Source organism: Alligator sinensis, unplaced genomic scaffold, assembly GCF_000455745.1.
Source record: "Alligator sinensis unplaced genomic scaffold, ASM45574v1 scaffold872_3, whole genome shotgun sequence".
In the NCBI taxonomy this organism is placed as follows: Eukaryota; Metazoa; Chordata; order Crocodylia; family Alligatoridae; genus Alligator; species Alligator sinensis.
In genome coordinates this window covers 249,269-270,227 of record NW_005842137.1, presented here as the reverse complement: position 1 = coordinate 270,227, position 20,959 = coordinate 249,269, and the positions used below count along the sequence as shown (strand labels likewise).

At 51.9% G+C, this 20,959-nt stretch overlaps 1 protein-coding gene across 1 annotated transcript in view; it reads right to left on the bottom strand.

Moving 5' to 3' along the window:
* The window catches only part of ANKS1A (ankyrin repeat and sterile alpha motif domain containing 1A), a 116,667-nt gene that overhangs the window by 2,338 nt on the left and 93,370 nt on the right, over positions 1-20,959 (bottom strand). The window contains 9 exon segments of the mRNA XM_025206067.1: positions 3-104; positions 2,870-3,007; positions 4,196-4,282; positions 4,753-4,824; positions 5,263-5,462; positions 5,765-5,939; positions 9,872-9,979; positions 11,250-11,402; positions 13,079-13,177. Coding sequence (XP_025061852.1) covers positions 3-104; positions 2,870-3,007; positions 4,196-4,282; positions 4,753-4,824; positions 5,263-5,462; positions 5,765-5,939; positions 9,872-9,979; positions 11,250-11,402; positions 13,079-13,177 — 1,134 coding nt within the window.

The following is a 20,959-nucleotide window of genomic DNA, read 5'->3' as shown; positions in this document are numbered from 1 at the left end:
CCTGCTGAAGCACCCAGAGGTTTCGCTTTTTGGGCTTGCAGGGCCAGCTGATATGCGACTTCAAAGGCCTGCCCCAGCGTCAGGATGATTTCGTACGTCAGGTTCTTTGGAGAGACCATACAGACCAGAGTGATTTCACTCCCTCCCCAGGGAAGCTGGACAAATTCAGGCACTTGCGGCAATTGGAAAACTTCCCTTGGTGACTGGGCTCCCAGGCAGGGCCCAAGGACAGCTCCATCCCTAGAAGTTCAGCAGCCAGAGCTGCCCTTGGACTTCGCTAGTGGACTCCTGCATCTTTGGCAGCAGCTCTTTGCTGACAGCTCTGTGGCTGCCAGGTATGTTTCCAAGCCTTGTGTTATCTGTTGCAGCAGCTGGGCAGCACCAAGCTCCAGGATGGGCTGCAGAGCTGGCACTGAACAAGCTGACTGCAGGGCAGTCCCCAAGGCTATGACTAGATACAGTCTTGGAGGAAAGGGAAATCAGTAGCTATTGAGTGTAGGAGTGAGGGACAGCTTCTGAATCAGAACTTCCTAGCTCTCAAGGGCTGGAGGCTGCAAGTGAGAGAGGAACGGAGGGAAAAACCCTCATCATGCCCAGCTCACTCTCCCTTTCAGCATCCACTCTCTGCCACTGTGTGATACGGGAGACTGGGCAAGGTGGACCTACGGTCTGACCCAATAAGTGGCAGGTCTTGCACATTTTTATCATAGAATCATAGAGCAGCTGGGCTGGAAGGGACTTCCAGAGGTCATCTAGTCCAACCCTCTGCCCCCGAGGCAGGATCATCCCTATCCAAGCCATCGTATACAAATCCGTAATCTAACCTCTTTGCAAAACTACTGTCAGCCCTGACGCAACCCAAGACATCACACCCAAACCTGCCACACGTAAAGTAGGGTAACCGCAGCAGCCAACATCCTGCTTCATTAATATAGGCTCAAAGGATTCCAGGCAGAGGCCATACCCCCTGCTACAGAGGAGGAGAAAATCCCCCACGGTCTGTGCCAATCTGACCATGACAGTCTCTTCTGTATTTCAGTTTAGCAATACTCCTGTTTAAGGAGAAACAGGCTCAGGCAGCTCACACAGCCAGGCCACCTCCACAGAAGATAGGCTATGCTGCCGCACGCTCTGCCCTGCTCCATGCATTAACAAGCTGGTAAATCAGCCTGTTTCACTGCCTGCAATTAAAATCATACAGGGGTTCTGCTCACAGCACATTCCTTGCGGGGCAGAAGTCCCTGCTGTAGAGACCTCAGTAACAACAGCCAGACCCACAACCTCCCCACTGACACAGCCAGATGGGGAAAGGGTTCCTGACCGGGGACTCTGAAGGGGCCTACACTGGAGCAGTCACAGGCACAGCAGCACTGGATGAAATGTGCGTTGGTTTATGATTTGCAGCTACAGCCAGGCAATAAAACAATGAAATTACAGACTTAACGAGCCTGAAAGGCGCCAAGGTTACTCCAAATTAAAAACAACCCACAAATGACTTCCGATTAGGCAGAACAAATACGGGCTCTCAAACAGACATTCCTCAGTTATTGGCCTGGGGAGATGCTCAGGCCGGAGTCTAAGCAAAGCAGGGTCTGTTTGCTGCATGGATACACTAATGCCATCTACAAACTGCTCGGGCCAGCCCACTGGTGAGTAACCAGCACTGCTCACGCTCCATCTGGGTGAGCCAGGGGGGTTTCTAATGTTATGGGACACAGCACCATAATATGCAGACAGCCAGAGACAGCTAACTGGAAAGTAACAGCCTTTTGCTAGTGTCTGTCTGCCCATGTGTTCCCCACTCCGCAAACACCTATTAATGAGGTGCCACCACAGGACGTGAAGGAACCGCATGTGCTGGACAAGCTGAATCATCTGTCTGGGACTGGCGGGAGGCAGAGGGGAAGAGCACACCCAGCCACTGTCAGTCTCCACGGCAGCCAAATCAAGGCCTGTGATGAAACAAGTTGGCTGGGCCAGTGAGAGGCAGACACACCTGGGTCTGTCAACAGGCTTTAGGCCACTATGACTTTCCCAGTGAGGGGAGCAATTATTCTACTGATGTAGCTGCAGGAGGACGACCTGCCCGGCAGCTGCGGATGCAGGATACTCGCAGCACTCAAGTGACTGTTTTAGTGCTCTAGAAAGCAAGGGGACAAACGCACAGAGCTGAAGTGCTACAAACCGGCCTGAGCCAGGACAGAAACAGCCCTGGATGTAGCAGGAACAATTGCCAGATGCTTCGTGCCACACTTGTGCCCTCCAGCCATCCCAGTGGTCTGAAGGGGATTTTTGAGCACACTGGTCAAAGGTGCTTACACTGGACAGTTCTATCCATGCAAGAAGGGGAACTGCCAGGGCATGGTACTTTCCTATTGGTATAACTGCATCCCGCACAACTGCACTGCAATAGCTCTACCAGCAGAACCAAGTAGCACCATTCATGTGCACAGACAAGGCCGAGGAAGTCAAAGAACCCCCTGGAGGAAGCAGCCCTATCCCTGCTCTAGAGGAAGAATGGCAGGAGCCAACAGGCTTTCCCCCCTCTTGTTGAAGAGTCTTAGGTGCACACAGACTACGTGACAACTGCTGGCAGGGGCAACTCAGTGCCCTGAGCATACTTGGATCAGGCCTCCCTGGATTCATAAATGCCCATGCTGTAGCATCTGTTCAGCCCTCCCTCTGCACAAACGGGACTGGTCCACACTAGGGCCTGCTGCCACGTCTTGAGAAATCTGCCCCATGCAGTGAGCTGTCAAGGGCTGTCACCTCTCTCCTCAAGACCCGCTTTGCAGCACTGCCATCCACAGATAGCACACAGCTTGCTGGGGTGCAAGGCATTCCACACACATACAGACATGCCACTCACCACATCCACAGTGCTGAAGACATGGCAGTAGTGGTGGCTGGTCTGCAGGTCCTTGGTGATGTAGGCAAATGTACAGAGGTCCTCGGGGTCCTGGGCAGCACAGGAGATGTTCCGGATTTCGTGCTCAGCAATAACGTTCTGCCAAAGTTAAAACACAAGCAAACAGCTGGGCAGGTGCTTTGGGCAACAGGATAGTCCCATGTAGCATGTCTCTTAGGGGGACAACAGCCACGGTTACCAAACTCAGAAAAGCATCCACCAGCTCAGGACAGGGATGCGACAAGGAGCTGAGATCCCTGGTGTCCCCCTAAGCCATCTTGGAGGATGTGGGAATGTTACTCCACTTCCCTTTGTTCTACTGGAAATAAGTCAGACAGAACAGCTCATGCGTCCCGTCTCAGCACAGCCACATCACCTGGGGCCATTTTTAAATGAACTCAGGCTTTCACCATGTGTTAATCTTCTGGTGAGGCTGAAGACAATTGACAAACAGCCACCTCGCGTGTGTGCTGTAGACGAAGGACAAGCAGACAGAAGGGAGATGCCCACAGCAAAGGAGCTCCTAGCTCCCCCAGTCCTCATCCCATCTAAAAGGATTCGCAGGAAGGAATCCAAGATGTCTCATCCTTGGAGGAGTGCCTTACACCAAGCCCCAACAGGCTCAGGACAGGAGGACGTGACATTTCAATGTCTGCATCCTAGAAACCAGTGCTAAGCCCCACACACTGTCTGAGGACCCACAGCTCAGCGTGAAGAGCCAATAGTTTCACCTCAAGCAGCTGCAGAGTTGGTTACCAGGGAGCACAACATCCGCTGCTGTTACTGTGCTTTGGCGTGCCTCGCATCAGCGTGTTACCGAATAAGGCACAAGCACCGTCAAAACAGCCCTTGTGACCAGCTGGGGGTTACCCACCGGGAAATCAAGGCAGAGACTAACAGATAGGTCAAGTGGCAGAGCATGCCAGGGGGGCAGAAGGAGCAGAGTTTAGTCCAACTCCAACCCCGACTCAGGTCACCAGGTAACAGAGCCGCAGCCAAAAAACACTGCCTTGGAGCAGGTGGCACAGCTGGGTTCTAGTTCCTTCCTGGCTAGCAACAAAGCTCCCACACTTGGGGCAGCTCCTGATGCAAGATACTCACTCTCCCATAGCTAGGTAGCTCCACAGGGCTAGATAGGGAGTGCCCACATTTGAGTCTACCTAATCGGCACACGGGGCTGTGAGCCACAGTGGCAGACGACTGAGAAGGGACCCTGCTATAACCAGCTGCCCTAAGCAAGTGGCACGCACAATCCCTCTCAACACAAAGATCAGGCCGTCCTCTTACCTTGTTAGACGCATCAATGAACTTCACCCCTTTGTAAGTGATGGATAATATTATGGTTGGGATCTTCTTCATGTGCTCCGTCGATTTCTTTAGGAACAAGAACACACCGGTTAAAGGGCACAACTTAGCCGCCTCCCACCTTCCCGGCAGTTCCTCAGGCCTCACTTGGGGAGCATTTGAACAGCTAACAGTGACCAAAGCTGCACCATCAGGTGGGGGGCTCAACACGAGGCTTTTGCATGCTGCCGGACGGAGTGGTGGACCTGGTTTGCTAAGGCTGAGCGATACCCAGAGCCTCCCTCAATGACACAAGAAGGGATCTGAAGCAGGAGACGGGCATTTTCACACTGACAATGGCACAAAAATCCCTGTGCTGCATTCTGACATGCCCAGCGTGAGAAAAGCCTTTCGGTGAGATGACCCCTTGAAGGGCCTTCCCCAGCTCCCTCAGCTACGTCCTTTGAGTATCCGGGGCCTCTGCAGCTGAGCCCAGAGGAAGAATGAAGACCACCTCAGCTTCATGCTTCAAAGCCAGTCCTGCTCCCTCATATACCTACCCTCATCTTGGCACAGGCGTCCTGTGTAGACTCTGTCCCACGAAGGTCTTTGATCAACATGGAGCCCAAATACTGTTTGAAATGGGGAGAAGGCATGGCACCGGTTTTATTTTGAAGGCCTTGGCCCCATCAACAGCTTCCCCTGCCCTGGTACAACATACAGACCACAACCATGACTGTCGGGAGGCAGACAGTCCAGGGTGCTGCCCTCTCATTCCCCAGCAGCGACCTGGCTGTAGTCACCTGCTCTTAGCTCGGATAACTCATCCAGACTCCTCCCACAGCCCACTGCTCCTGCAGGCACTGGCTGCCACCAAGACCTCCAAGAGGCCAGACATGGACTTGGCCCCAGCACATCTGGCCCCAGGATGGTGACCAGTAATCGAATCAGACTCTTCCTGGCCAGTAGCGAGGGCTGAGGCGCCCAGAACTGCAGACAGGGCAAGCTCACCCATGTGCTTCAGAGCTACTCCCTCCCACGTGCCCCTTGAGCGACAGGAACCCACTTACATTGGCCTCGTACCCGCAGGACTCGAAGATGAGCTTCTCGGGCTGGTGCTGCCAATTCTGGACGGGAGCATAGGGTGCTGCTAGGCTGGGGGGGCGAAGAGTCAGCTTTGGCCTCCTGAGGATGGCAAGGGCATGTGTGAAAACCACACTGAGCATCTCACCCATGAGGCAAAGCCTAGATCCCTTCGGTAGTGTCTGGCCTCAGAGCAATTAATTTAACGAAGCACCAGGTCCAGACTCCACAATGCAGTGGCTGAGGAGGGAGGAAAGGGCCCTGCTCCCCTTGGTCTGACTCTGTGCCAGCCACTGGGCAGGAGCCTGAATCAGCTGTGCTGAGGAGGAAGGCTGTTGGGTTCACTGCTTCCAGCCAGGGCAGGAATAGCACCCAACTGACCTGCTCTATCCTAGGAAGCAGAATGGAAGGGCCTGCGGCAGTGTAGCCAGGCTATGCTGTTGCCTCCTTGCACACTGAAGACCCTTCAGCTGTGACAGCAAGGGCTACCCGCTCTAACCTGTGCTTTGTATCTGTCAGCTCTGGGATAAGAGGTGACTTCATGGCCACTGTCATGTCGCCTCTTCCCAGCATCTCCAGAAGGCAGCAAGAGATCTGCAGACCTGCCTGTGCATGAGTCGTTTTGGCTCAGGGGCGACGACGTCTGGGACATCAGATCCTGGCACTGGAAACAGAGGCAGACGCACAGATCTAAACACAACCGGCCATGGCAGCCAGGCTTCACAGTCCCTGCCTGCAGGCTATTAGAGCCACTGCACTCCCTCCCCTGCCTTCTCATGACCTGTGTCTTCACAGGGACCTAGCCCATGAGTTGGAGCTGGGAACATTGCCAGTGTGACTCACTCCCCTTGTAAGGCCACCTGTGCTGCGGGAGAGGGAAAGCAGCATAAACACAGTCACAGCCAGGTCTTGCCTGCAGAAACCGCTATCATGATGTGCAGACTGTGCCCCAAAGACCATGAAAATCCTGCAGACCAGATTCACACCATTTCCCAGGCACTCCAAGGGCGTATTGTGGGAACAGGGAGTTCACTGATGTCAATGACCAAATTGCTGGAGAGGTCGTCAACTCAGCTCTTAATCCAGGGCACTTCCTCAACCACCACTATGTTGAATCTAAGACTGTCTGTCTGAAGGGGAGCTGGCTCCTGGCAGCTGTCCAGGGTGCTGTGCAGAGCCCCAGCTGGGGTGGGCTGGGCAGGGGGAAAAAGGGCAGAGAAGCCTCCGCAGTTCAGGAAGGCAGAGCTCCAGATTCAGCTGGGATGGGGCAGTTCTCTCCTAGGGAGACACTGGAGGCCAAGGACTGCACCACCCACGTGAAGGGACTCTAATGGAGCCCGCGACTGCACCCAGGATGTCTGGCCTGGTCTGCTCTTCCCTAAGGAACCAAGTCACCCCGCAGTCCCCCTCCCCCAGCCCACGACTCCAGGATTCCTTGGCACCTACCCGGGGTCACTCCTGTGCAAGCAGCCACCTTTAATCTGCTGATGCACGCTAGAGGGCACAAAAACCCAAGCTTCCAGCCAGGAGGGTTGAACACGACTGAATGGCAAGCCAAGTCCTCTTGACAGCTCTAACAGCATCACTCATCTCCCAATGCGATCAGAGTCTTACAAAGGCTGGTTGTACTGGGAGAGGAAAGAGTCCCTCCCTGGGACGTGCAGATCCGGGCCCAGGGAACCCAAGCTGGTACATTTGGGAGCTCGCAGCTGCGATACGCATTAACTCTATTCAAGGCACTCGCTTAATTTCCCATTGACATCCTTCCGCTCCATCATGCCAGAGTCTGGCACACGACAGCTGTAGCATCAGGAAATGCTGCAAATGGCCTATTCTCTTTTCCTGCCTCCCTACCCAGCATTTCAATCAGTTGATCCCGAGCCAAAAAGCTTTTTCTGTTCGTTCAGTCCCATCAGTCTCAAGAAGATGTTTTAGAAATTCCTGGATCCTCAGCTGGTTGCCTCCCAGCTGGGCATCTGCTCTCTACCAGGTCAGTGATTCCCCAGTAGGGAGAGGGTGGGATATGCAGACAGGGGACCTCAAGCCACGGGGCATCCACAGAGCGAGCACAGGTTGGACTGGCAGCGCACAGCACTCGCATCCATTCCCAGCCACTGCAGTACCAGGGGGAGGTGGGGAAAACCAATGGGGAGCACTGAGGGAAGATCAGTCTCATGTTTGGTTCTTGGCCTTCAAGCACTGATGAAGGAGCTCATCAGGGCTGACACTGACCACAGGTTTTGCACAATGGATACTGCCCACTCGGAGCTGAGCAGAGCATACAGACAACCATAACACCTGCATCAACACCAGATGCCAATACAAGCTGCGTCTGTCACATCCCCATACTCCTGGTGCAATACAAGCACAGCAAAACCACTGCAGCTGACACGGGGTGGCTCTGGGCCTAGGAATTCCAGCCCCTTTCAGCTGCATGTGAATTCATTTATTAAGGACGTCAGCCTCACAAGTGCATCTCAGGCCTCTCCTGCAGCTGCTGAGAGGCAGGAGAGGGGCCCAGTTTGCTACTCAAACAGGCACAGTCTCAGAGCTGGACACCCTCATGCCTTTACGGGCCCCTTGAGTCTGTGAGATGGACATGTTCAAACACACCTGAGAAATTAACTGCCGCCTTCTCTTGCGGGGGAGCAGGGACCCAGTGACAACCCAGGGGGCTGTCCCCCATTTACCAGGGACTAACCTAACACAGGTATTTGTGATGCTGCCTGTCATAACTAGAGCTCCACTGACTTGTTCCCCATGCGTGTATGTCTCCACCCCTTAAAAAGCAGCCAGGTTCGAAGCCATAACCTTGCTGAACACCTGTGTCTGGTTTGGGACTTGCATCCATGCACAACATGCATTCCAGGTATTACTTAGAGTCGACAGCAACACACAACTCTGAGGTCCCCAGCTAATCAAGATTGACTGGGTCAGCCACCTGGCAGAGGCCCTGAATCCCATTAAAAAGGTGCTTTTTTTTTTTTTTTTTTTTAAGCTCTTGGCATTCAGGGCCAAGAAAAGGGATCTGCAGCTAAAGCAAGGAGCAGAGCAATGGCTGAGACAGTCCCCAGGCTTCAAGGGGAGCTTGCAAGATAGCAGCTGGCAACGGGCTAGCTTTTACAGGAGGGCAATGCTTCCACCCACTCCTGATATATCCTACAGGAATTCTGCTTTGCAACACCAAAGATGCCCTGACGTGCTGCGTTGCTGCAAGATCCCTCCTGCCACCAGTGCTCTGCTTAAACTTGATGGGCCTCACTCCATCCTGAACAAAAGGGGCCGAGGTGACACGCAGACCAGACCCTGTGTTGTTGAACACATGCTAACTGGGCATCAGTGCTTTGTGCAGTGGAGAGCAGGGGGATGTGACATGATAAGCTTCCCCGTCAGCTCCTCACCCACACGTGGAAAAACTAAAAGGACCAACTTGTAAGCCCTGACGTCACCACTCAGTCAGTTGGGACATGCTCATCTAAACAAACATCTGAACAACGGCTATTTGTGGGGCCTACTTGGAGAGCAGGGCAAGCACCTATCGGAACCTGCAGCAGGGCACACGCCTCCTGGGCTGGATTCCCTTCCAGCGCTCTGGCTGGGGCCAAGGCCTGTGCCAGAAAGCCAATTTTTCCCCGCACTGGGCTATTCTGATACAGGCCAGGAGGACAGAAGAACGTGGGGCTGGGGGCCATCACTGTGACCAGCACCTCAGATCCAGGTCTCCCAAGTTTCAGCGAGTTCCAAGGGGAAATACTTGGTCCCTGACCCTCCCTAGGAACACCCGAGGACATCTGTTGAGAATAATGGGGCTTGCCCCAAATACTCTCAAGCAACACCACATGCTGCTGTTTTAGTCCACCTGCAAGGGCCAAACTTGGCCCCAAAGCAACTGAGAAACACATCCAGAACAGACAAGTGAAGGAACATCTGAGAGCCAAAACTAACTTGGAGCCCTTGCCCAAGTGTCTCCTACTGGTCAGAGCTCATGGCAAGGAGCTTAGCTTTTTATTCTGAAACAAAGTAGTTGGGTTTTAAACCCTAATAAATAAAAAAAACAAAACCCGCAAACGGATGCCCTCCTTTGAAACTGTCCTGGACATTCAAAACCTGCAATACAGACTTAAAGAGTGAACTCATAAAAGACTGACCAAGGAAGGCTCCTTTAACAGCAACTTTTTGTTGATGGGGCTGGGCAAAATGCTAGTATTTAAGAGGGGGGGGCGGAAGAGTGCACACGTACAACTAAGGCTTTGAGGGAAGCATGGCGAGAGTGTCCTTACACTCCCATCTCTGCCTGGCAGCCCATTTGGAGATGTTCTGAAGCACCTGAGCTCAGCAAGTGTGTTTCAGGGGTTCCAAAATCCCCCGAAGGGTTTTGTTGCTCATCAAAAGGGGAAGCTCATTTCTGATGCACATTTGTTTTCACTATCTTGAAACAAGGGGGGGGGGTGGAAGAGAGAGAGAGAGAGAGAGAGAGGGAGAGAGAGAGAGGTGAAAAGGAAGGGGAGAAGAAGGAAGTATCCTGGCAGCTGCTGATAGTGCTCAGTGCAGATGTATCAGTCAGGCAGTAGCCGGCAAATACAAACAGCGACTCACTCTCAGCTGCGAGAAGCGTGGTGGTTTCTGCGGCGGCTCCTCATAAGGCCTGTCTGCCAGAGAGGCGATGATCCTTTTCCGATGGCCAAGCAGATTTACTTTCAGCACCTGCAGAGAGAGGGAGAGGTGAGCTCAGCTCAAGGAGGGCAGGAAGGATTTCCAGCTGCCCTCCCCAGATGCATTGCACAGGTCTGCACCTTCTGTGTTGAGGTTTCACAGCCTCCACTTCAGGCTAAAAGCAGGAACTGCCTGGCTGGCAGGTGTCTCCTAGGTGGCTTGTCTGCCGACACCCTTCGGCACCACAGTTGGGCAGGTCAGCAATGTGCCAGCTTCACAGCAGAGTGTGGGAATCTGGTGCAGTGGGAAATAACCCCATGCTCCTAGTGCTAACTCAGTGCACATACAGAACAGCTCTGCCTTTGTACGCTGCTGTCTTCATATGCTCTCAACAACCAAGCCCCAAAACCTCTTCGGGGGTGGGCTGGCACAAGCCCAGCTGAGGACACCACGGATCAGAGAGGTTAAGTGGTGGTGTCACAGCCAGCACGAGCCCATGGGGGAACTGCTGGTGCCCAGCCTCAAGATGAAACTGCTAGACTGTGCTGCTTGGTATCCCACGTACAAGCACGTGTCCTACCCGACACACCCGAAGTGTCCTTCCGCCTGGTGGAAGCCTTAAACATATTTGCAGGGGCTTGCTTGCATTTTAGTTAGATGAACACAAAGGTTCTTACTTAAACAAAGGGTTCTGCACAGACTGACAGAGCAGGGAAAGAAACTGGTCGCTGCATTATGACTGGTGCCCCTCATCCACAATGAACCACGAATCTCTAATAACACGTGCTCCTGCAGAAGGGCCCGAGTAGTGCTCCAAGCATCAGCCTGGTGCATGCAGGACAGGTAACACCACATTATCCCTGAACCCCTCCTGCCAGCTTTGAAAAGCAGCCTCTGCCTGTCCCTGGTCTGCCACTGTTGCTCATCTCCCAGCCCTCCAGCCATACTGGAGCTACAGGATCTGGGCTCTTCCCAGTCTCACTAGTTGGTGGAGATGACTAGGAAACAGTGACACAAAGCACAAAAGCTTCCTGTGCTGGTGACAGAACTGCCCCTGCTGTTTCATCACACATTTTATTAGTCTGTGATAGCAAACTGCTCAAGTATGGGGTGGGGGGGAGGCCCTCATCGAGCTCTGTAGGGGTGACCTGTCTTTTCCCTTATCAGACCCATGGCTCTTGCTCTTCTGGGAAAGCAAAGCATGTGACTTGGTATCAGAACAGGACTGGTGCACCGGAACTTCCGCCCTCGTGGGAAAGACACCTGCCTGAAGGGAACTCAGTTGAGGTTTACCAGCACATAAGGGAAAAGTGAGACTCACATTCACCAACTCCAGCTCCCAGAGGTTTTTCACAGTGTCAATAGAGCTGTAGCCACTCGACAGGAAGGACTGGATGTAGTCCTGAAGCCCCAAAGAGTCGAGCCAGGCAGGAACTGATGGCTGGCTGTTCCCATCGCAACCCAGAGGTTTTACCTGCAAAATGCACGCATGAAGAAGGGGTTAAAAGCCTTGTGGAATCCCAAACAGCTTGGAGGCTAAATCTGAGTGGCTGCAATTAAAACCCTATATAATTACTGAAAGATTGGTATTTAATAGCAACCTTTCATGGTAAGTACCTAGCTCTCAGGCAGCTATGCAGGGCTGTGGGCACACTTCTGACTGCAGTTTGTGCAGAAATACTGGCTAGCTCTACATTAGGCAACTTGGGCACTACTAGCAATGCAGCTGAGGTCGCACAAAACTTCTTGTCTGGGCTGCAAAATCCACCTGCCCAGTGGAATAGACACTAGGCAATAGCCCTCATGTGCTCTGTGCTGTCATGACCAGACGGCAGCAAGTACTGCTGGCAGCCAGCTCTGAGTGAGCTCAGACACATCCACACAATCCTCTGGCCCAGCAGCAACTGCAGTGGAGATGTACCCTGCGTCCACCCTCAAGTGATCACAGCCTGAAAAGCTACTCCCATGAGGAATGGCCAGAGCCTCTCTCCAGCAGATCCTCTCTGACAAATGGAGCTAAGAGTTGCTCTGTTTAACGCACGATTACTTTGTGCGTGCGTGGGTGGGAAGCACCCTGCTGACCACAGCCTTGCTGAGGCTCTGTTCCAACCACTTTAAATAGCCTCCGTTGCACACTACCAGCACAGATAATGATGGTGACCAGTTCAACACAGTGGCTTATGGAAGAGGCCTGAGAAATCAAATGCAGGGGATGACTGCCTTGCTTCAGCACTTGAGTTAGGCTGGTTCGTCAGTGACCCTGCTCAAATGAGCAGAGGACCTCTGGCTGAAGCTGGGAATGCCAATGTGCAGTTACACTGGGTGCGAGAAAAAGTGGGGGAGGCAGGCTGTAGACAGAGTTTCCTCCCTCGGTTCCACTCACCATCACAGCGCCAGAGCAATTAGCCTTTGCTCTGCACTTGCGGCTCAGCATTCACCTGCCCTACCTGTACCGAAGGTCTCTGTGCTCCCGTCCACTGTTTGGGCCTTTATGCTGCAACTGCCAGCACTTCACAGATAAGTTGCCCAAATAGCCATTGTTGAACACCAACAGCCACGCCAGTACTTCTGGAGGAGGACTTCGAAGAGAGACTCCTTGTGTATCCCCAGCAGTAGGGGCCCTGAATCGTTAAGGCCAGCTCACAATGCAGGGGCACATTTCGCTGGTTTTATACGATACGGAGGCACAGAGCAACATCTCTGGCTACTAGAGGGGGCTGGAGGGAGGTGGAATCCCCCTGGTGAATGGGCAGCTCCTTCCCACCCCTGTGCAGCCCCTTCAGAAACCCCCATGGAAGCTGGGCGATGGTCCCAAGGAGCGGAGGTGTTCCATGAGCCAGCTCCTTCCAACAGTACCTCAGGTAGTCACCAGTCACCTGAGTAGAGAGAGCTGACACACTTGCACCTAAAATGCACACGCTGCTCCTAAAGCAGCCCTCCCTTGTCCTTGGTGCAGGATGCTCTACTGATCTGGTTCCAAGTCCTTTTCTGAGCACCATCCTTCCCAACAGTCCCAGGTCAGAACCTACTCCAGACAGCTGGAGCGGTTTGCTTTGCTTCCTGCACCGCCGTCTTCCTCACACAAGCCACGCTGTGAGAGACAGGAAGCCCCCTACCTCTGCTCGCAGCAACTGGTAGCAAGATACTAACCTTGGGAAGGGAACGCGCCGCTTGGAGAAGTTTCCTGCGGTGCTGCGGGTCACTGATACCGATCTCCCGGAGGTCCTGATCCTCCATGACGTTACAGCCCTGCAGGAACAGAAAGCGAGAGAAGACATGGGAAAAGCGTGCGATATCCGCAAGACCTGTCGCTAGAGAAGAAACCAGGCATGTCGGAGCAGCCCTCCCCTGACCTACACCCATCCCCATACACCCCCAGGGGAGAAAGAAGGGAGGCTGCTTGCAACGTGTTGTGTGGAAACCCTCTGCCATTCACCAGGAGCCAGAGCACAGGAGAAGATAAGTGGAGCTTTATAAGAACAATCCCTTCTTTAGGGGGCAGGGCAATAAAAAGCGCAATGGAGCAGTGAATTTATCTCACCCAGCAGAGCACTTGGAAAAATTATGCCTACAGTTCTCGGTCTCATTTCCAAGAGGAATCTCTTCAGAGCGAGCCCATCTCACACCAGCTTGGGCTGGACACAAAGCAGCTCACAAGGCAACCCTAAAGGCCCTGCCCTCCCAGGTCGGCCCAGGGTACATCCCACCACGAGCTTTCCCACCAGCAGGGTTCTCGGGGCCCAGGGCCTGCTACCAGCCAGGAGTCTGAATGAGCAGACACAAAGCAGGTCACCCAAAGGGTTAATTCTGGTGCGTGCAGTATGCTGCTGAGCCATTTCATTCAGGCAAAATGAACATCGCCAAGGCTCTCTCCTCCTGTACACACAGACACGCACACTGCTCCATGACATCTTTCCAGCTGATACATCCCAGGCCACTGATTTCAGCAGCCTTCTTATTTTATAAACAGATGCTTTAATCACCCATTCCTTTGAGCCAGGCTTAACAATTCAGCACAGCCACCGCCTAACCAGCCAGCCCTCTATACGTGAGCGCACGGTGCAAACGGGCAGGGGAAGTTTGGCTCTGCTCAGCCTCCCTGGAGGGAGGGAGAGAGAAAATTGAATTTATTTTAGTGGGAGCAGGAGATTCGGGGAAGGTCAGTCTCGCTGTGATCTATCACCTGTCTCCATGGGGACGGAAGCAGCCCACCCCTCTCCAGTGAAGAGACTCCTTGTTACATGCTATTTTGCAAAACTCATTAGCTCGGTACAGGAGCTAACCACAGAGTGCTTGCTTGCTCTCTTAGAAGCTTTGATTGCAAGCTCCTTGTCCGTCTCCATCCTGCCTATATCTGGAGAGAGCTCAGCTCTAGGGCCACACACGTCTGCCATCATTGAATAGCCAGGACTGACGAAGCCAGTTACCGCCACTTATGTGTATTGCTGTAGCATCCTCAAACCACAATCAGGATCAGACCCACTGTGAGCCAGGTGCTGTACAGACGTCTAACGAGAACTTACATTCAAGCCCAGACATCCTGTGCTCTTGAGGCAGCCAAACTGTAAAAGCTAAACTGGGTGTTGCTTGTTACTCCATGTTTTGTTTTAATAAAGATCTACTTAGAGGGTGGATCTGCGGGGAGTGCGCACCGGGGCACCTGTACCCCTCTTTGGATTTCTGTTCCACCCAAAGTTTAAAACCAACTGCCTGGCAGTAGCAGTAGCATTTCTAGGCAGACAGCGCGGAGGGAGTCACTTGATTTCACGGTTTATTATATCATCTACCTGATCCCTTCTAAAGGCTTCACTCCAGAGGTGTTAATGACCCTCTCCTTTTTAATGGCCTTGATGTTCCACCAATCGAGCTATTCTCTGTTCTGCAGTTATGCTGTCCGTTCGCTGCTCCTGGGAATGAAGCTCCTATTTCGCAGCCCTACAGACTGTTTTTAATTCATTCCAATTAAGTTGTATTTGCTTCTGTTTCAATCTTAAATTGAACACTAGAGCCCTGGGCCCCCAGTGTATTCGTCAAATTTCTAGTTTATTTTTAATTGGAAAAAAATATGCATCAATTCATATGCGATGATGCACCTCACCATCTGCAACCCCCACCTTTTCAAAAGTCTAGATCCACCCATGTCTAGTTACAAATTGGGCAAAAAGCCACTGAAAGAACAACCAATTTATTGGAATCCAAGCTGAAGTAGCCCAGCCCAACTCAGCCTCAGAAACCCAAGCTCAGAGAAGTGCATCCTACACAGCAGAACGGAGATATTTTAAAACTTCCTCTCCCAGCCTTTCTGCCCTCAAGCCCATTCAGGAAGTTTCATGGCACAAGCACAATTCTTAAGCTGACCGTCAATTTTGTGAGCTGCTCTACCGCCCACCCCTGCCCAGTACGAAGTTGCAGGAACATTTCTCCAATAGTAGAAGGACCTCAGTTCATTCGTACTCAAGAGGAGCGAATCTCTCACGAGCATGCAGCCCAGACCAGGGTCCTGCTCCCATCAAACAGATCTCCTCTCCTTCCGGGTTAGTCCCAGGCATACACATGCATACCAAGGGTGCAGAGCTTCACAGCTGGGGTGACCGGATGGGAACACTGATCTTCCTTCACTGGGCTCTCTGCCCAGCTCAGCTCCCCAGGGGCATGGGAGCTGAGCGACTGTCTGCCGGCTCTCATGGCAGTGCCAGAGTCTGCATTCCCCACACATGACATGGCAGCAGTAATTGGTACCACGTGACTAAAGGCTACCAGTTGTTATTGCCAACTCCGCATGCAGCATGGAGCTGAGACAGCTGTGGGGGTTTCTTCACCATCCCCAGCCACTTGCTTTGTCCCCTGTAGTAACTCCCAGCCATGGCAGGACGCAGCCCCTCTATAACGAAAGGATTTATTCCCACTCGCTGAGCTACATCGGTGAGTAGAGGAAAACAGAGATAAAGCTGTAGACAAGGGGTGAATGGTGCAAAGTGTTCAGCTGTGCTGCACTCTCAGGTCAGGCTACAGAGAAGTATTCACTTACTAGCAAGCTACAGCAGCAAACTAATAATCACCCAAGGCATGTCTACACATTCATTAGTGCGCTTTAGGTAATGCACATTAAATCTAGTACCTCCAAAAGGAAAAATGCACATTAACCTATTTTAATGAGCATTAGCTAAAGAGCACACTTTTTTGTGACACTTTAATGTGCATTAAAATAGGCTAATGCATATTAAAGCACATGTGTAGACGTGACCCCAGTGTGGGATAAACAGAGGCCCTGGGTCACTGCCGTCACTGGCTATTGCAGGGGTCAAAGAACAGCAGCGCAACCCTCTGCCGAACTCCTCTCGGTCCTTCTATAAATTAAGAGGAAGTTCACAAGCTTAAGGTCTTGAACTCCCATCAGGCCTCGGGGGGGTGAGATGGCTCCAGGCCTCAGCAGCAGAACACTTGAATTTAGCACTCGCAGGACTAGAGCAGTTGCCTTTGTGAGTGGAAAGTGCTGGCTCCAAGGAGCCTGCAGTTTATGACAGTCACATACACTGCACTTTTCAGGTTAGTTTGCAAAGGCATTCTGGAACGTGAATCCGTAGTACTGCCCAGTGTCTCAGGTCTGCCTTTGTGAGGTTTTGCCTCGGGAAAAATAAAAAATAAAATGACAGACAGCAATAGGACGGCAGATGCACAAAGGCATAGCAAACAGCACACTGTAGCAAAGCTCTTCCTTACAAACAGCTGGTTACCCTTCAGAAACCAGAGACAAGAACCAGGAGGTAGCGCCCTAGGTCTGCAGCAAAGGCTGGAGAGATCATCTGGATTCGGTCCTTTAGCAAAAGAAACTACAACAGGCATCCTCTACTGGGGACCCAGTGCCAGGCCGCAATCATCTGCTGGCTTTAGTGCAGCCAATAACAGCCGTCTTGTAAAGGCAGTCTTGCCGAGTGCAAACAAAGGCCGGGGTCCTGGAACATATGAGCACAAGGACAATAAAGCCTCCACGCAACTTGCAGGCTGAGCCATAAAGCTGGTAGTGTTGAGGGTGACGGAGAACAAAACAAGCCTAAACATGAGCATGGCTACAGGTTGTGCTCTTGTGAGCAGCAGATCCCAGCCTACAAGCAGAGACGTTCATCTCTTTGGCCACTTGCAAACGCTAAGGGGCCACCTAACAGCACGTTTAGAGCTCTTTATAAAAACAGTGCGCGAGTTGTGCGCCCCTCCAAAAGGGAAAAGGCAGAGAGTTACAGTGCCATGCCTGCACCTTCTCATTTCTTTTTAGAGGCCTAAAGAAAATTGCTTAATTAATTCTTAGCTCCATTTTAAGGAGGGGCAGAGGAGGGGAACTGACTTGCCTGAGTTGGCTTATGGGCTCCGCGCTGACTCGGGTGATATTCAGAGTTCCTGGCTCCAGGCCCCGTGCTCAGTCCTTCCTAGCCCTCGTAGTTCCTTTAGTTCAGTCACCAAGAACTCAGCCTTACCTCCGTGCCTGCCCCGCGTACCATGTAAACCAGATCCCCCCCCAACACACAGTAACCCCCCTCCAAGTGAGCAGCAGGGAGAGAGATCTGGATCTGAATGACCGAAGTGGGGACAAAGGCTGCATTTGTTTGTGGGCATGCAGATCTGATTTCCGTTTAATCGCACTAATTTCTAAGGGCTAAGCCCATTTGCAGACTCTAATCCACTTTACCACAGCAATGCTCATCTCCCACGCGCCACCATACCAGAAGGGCTAATCCACCGGGCTGTTAGGCACAGGGGTGGCAGTCGGGTGTGTGGCCATGCTTGCCACGTGAGGCCCAGGACAGAGAGTCGAGCCCCTTTCCCTCCTCCTTCCCCTGTATCCGAGTGAAGAAATGTGGGTTTGCCGGAGAACGAGGAACCACCACAAAACCTGACGATGTCTCTCTGCAACCCCTCACGTGTAGGATGAAGCTCCCTCGTTGTCAGTCGCATACTAAAGATACTTAACAAGTACAGACAGAGCAGAACGCCTCCAAATAAATCATTACGGCCTATTGTGCTGATCCTTCGCTTGCAACAGCATCCTGCAAATCCACCCAGATTTCAGCTCTTGTAAAAAATAAATCTGCCATCAGACGTAATTAAACACAACTAAAGAGCCTTTAATTTTTGCCAATGAAAACAAATGAGCTATTTACATTTTCTGCCTTCAAACTGCTTGTGTTTTTTTTTTTTTTATTCCCTTTCCCCCAAACCCAGGAAGATTGGATGAAAATATTCAGGTGATGCTTAATGTGCCTCCATGCTACTCCCCATCTAGCACACGTCTCATCGTGGCCAGTACCAAAGAGCTTCCACACCCTGTCCCTGAAGAACCAACACTGGTTTGGGTCAAGGCTAGGTCAGCACCTAAGGGTTTATTCTCTGCTTGGGGTTTGCACCTTTTCCTCCCCCAGACAAACAGTTCAGTCCAAGAAGGGTTGACAATGGTGGCAAAGGTCCTAAAAAATACTCCCTGGATACGAGGCAACAGCAACTGGGGTTGGGGCTGGCTGAGCAGATTGCACAGGGGACCGTGGAGCTTCACAACTCGCAGGGATGCAAGGGCACTGCAGAGGATCATTCTGACTAAGCAGCACTGCATGCGATGAGCATGGGGCTCTCCCTCTGCATATCAATGCCCAGAGAAAATATCAGCTTAAGTTTTCATGCTCATACGCAAACAGGATAAATCTTGGTTTCTGTATCAGCCACAACAGCTTCTACAGGCCAAACTGCATCTACAAACCCCATTGTCTTTGTAGCATCCAGCTGCCGTCTCTCGATCCCCCGCCTCCCCATCTCTCCTGGGCCTCTTGTAATGAGTCCCATCTTCTGACCCACGCACACATCCATTCAGACCCCTCAGCCGCAACACCATGCCTTCCCCTGCACTGCACAGGTCCGTCTTCAAGCCCCACCTCTGACACGCTGCTGCCTTCAATGTCACCTGCTTGACCTTCCTCTTTCCTTCCCAGGATCTTTAGCCCATTAGTGCCTGTCTCTTGAGCCACTGTGACCCACAGCCTGTACCCTTTCTGAGTTGTAAAACCCTTTGCTTGACTTTCCACTAAAAGCTCCATCCCACCCACGTCGGCTGACTTCCCACGTATGCACCGTGACCGTGCAGAGCTCCTCCGTGCCAAACTTCTTCTCCTGCAGCTCTGCCAGCTCCTTGCCACACATCACTGCCTTTGCACTCAGACTCCCTCAAGAAAAGCCATTAATTTGCAACTTATGAGTCCCTCTGAGTGCCCCCCCAAGCAAGATTTACCCAGCGTCACATAAAAGACAGACGAGATCTGCAGTGACATCCCTCTTACCCCTTAGTCTCCTTCCCTGGTACCTACAGCATTTCTCCCATGCTTCAGCTCCTTCATCTTCTAATCCTTCTTGTGTGAGGTCATTTGCACCCGTTGTCTCTGCTTCCCACCCAGTATAGCAAAGCTCAGGTCAGTTGGAAACCCTGAACTGATGGAATCCAATAAATCACACCACTAAACCAAAGAGAGGTTTTACTTTGCGGCTGGGGAAGAGCTGCATGGAAGCAAGTCTGCACCCTGGGGTTCACAAGACCATGAGCGATTGTCACTGTAAGACGACTGAAGTGGTTTCTGTACTGGGGACATTTTGAGGCTTAACATTAAGGACAGCCATTTTAGTGAAGAGAGATGCTTTTTTTTTTTTTTTTTTTTTTTTTAAACTTTACATAAGCACCGTAGAAGCCTTAATAGCAAATGTACAAGTTGGCTGGAAGCCGCTTCGAAAGACATGCTGCTTGCTATGGCTGTTTAGCCATGCTATCTATCCACTTGCAAATATTTTCCATCACCAAAGTACCTCCCAAACAATACTCACACCATGCTTCAACAGAGGAGGAGAAGCAGCTCTGGCCCAGTTCTCTTGCACTGAAACCATGAATCAATGGCACATTGTGAGAAGCCTCTCAAATGACTCAAAGACAGAGCTGCACACCAGTGTCAGAGCCAGAATTGGGAGCACCTCAGTCCCAGCTCTGCAGTCAGGCTAGTGACTGGGAGAATTGGCTGAAACTGTAGTTGGAGGAAAATGGAAACAGTTGCTTATGCAGGGCTCTTGCATTGCTGCTATTGTCACCTTCTTCCAACAAATGAGTTGCGTCTGGCAGCGGGCCCAGATGCCAATTAAAATAAGAAAAAAAAACTTCCAAGAAAACACTTTACTCGTTGTGACAAGTGCTTCTTACCTCGTGAACTTTTCCAGACTGATGGGCTAAGCGGAGCAAGCACAGTTCAGTGTCTGTGTGGTCTCTCGTCTGGATGCTAGGACAGGAGTGGATGCCTCTGGAGGTCACCCTTGTCCCTCACCTCACCCTGTTACTTCCCAAAGAGAATGGGAAGTAGCAGCATCCCCATTCCTTGATCAAAAATAGCTCTTGCAGTCATTTTCCACTGCAGCACAGATGGCTTGCTTAGCAGCTGTTCCTAAAACAAGCATGTTTGCATTAGCGCAGAATTTTAATACCAAGGCACCTACCTATGCAGGTCGCCTGCTTTTGCTAGCGAATCCCTTGAAATTAATTTTTTCCCCAACCTGAACTGTAACATGGTGGGGGTTTGCTGCTCTGGTGCAGGGTTGCCTGGCACGGATAGGACGTGCCACTTCTGTGGCTGATGTAAGAGGTCTGAATTGGGGCAGAAGGAGGAGAGAAAGGTGGTACTGGTAGTAACACTCAGGACCGGAAGTCAGTCACTCCCCTCAATTGTGCTTCAGTTTCCCTGTCTGCAAAACGGAGATTCCCCCTAATTCAGTGGCTTGGGGCTGTGTCTAAATTCAACGTCTGGGCAGTGCTTCATTCTCCTCCAATGGAAAGTGACAGGAAAGTACTACGCCAACTAACCCCCAAGTACAAACCCTTAAACACCTGAACCTTGCAGCACCTTGTTCTCTCTCTCTCTCTCTCTCGCATGAAGATGACAGCGCAATGCCTTGCAAGTCCCTTTCTTGCTCGCAGCTTCCCCACAGCGAGGGGCTATTGGCACAGACAGCTGGGCATGT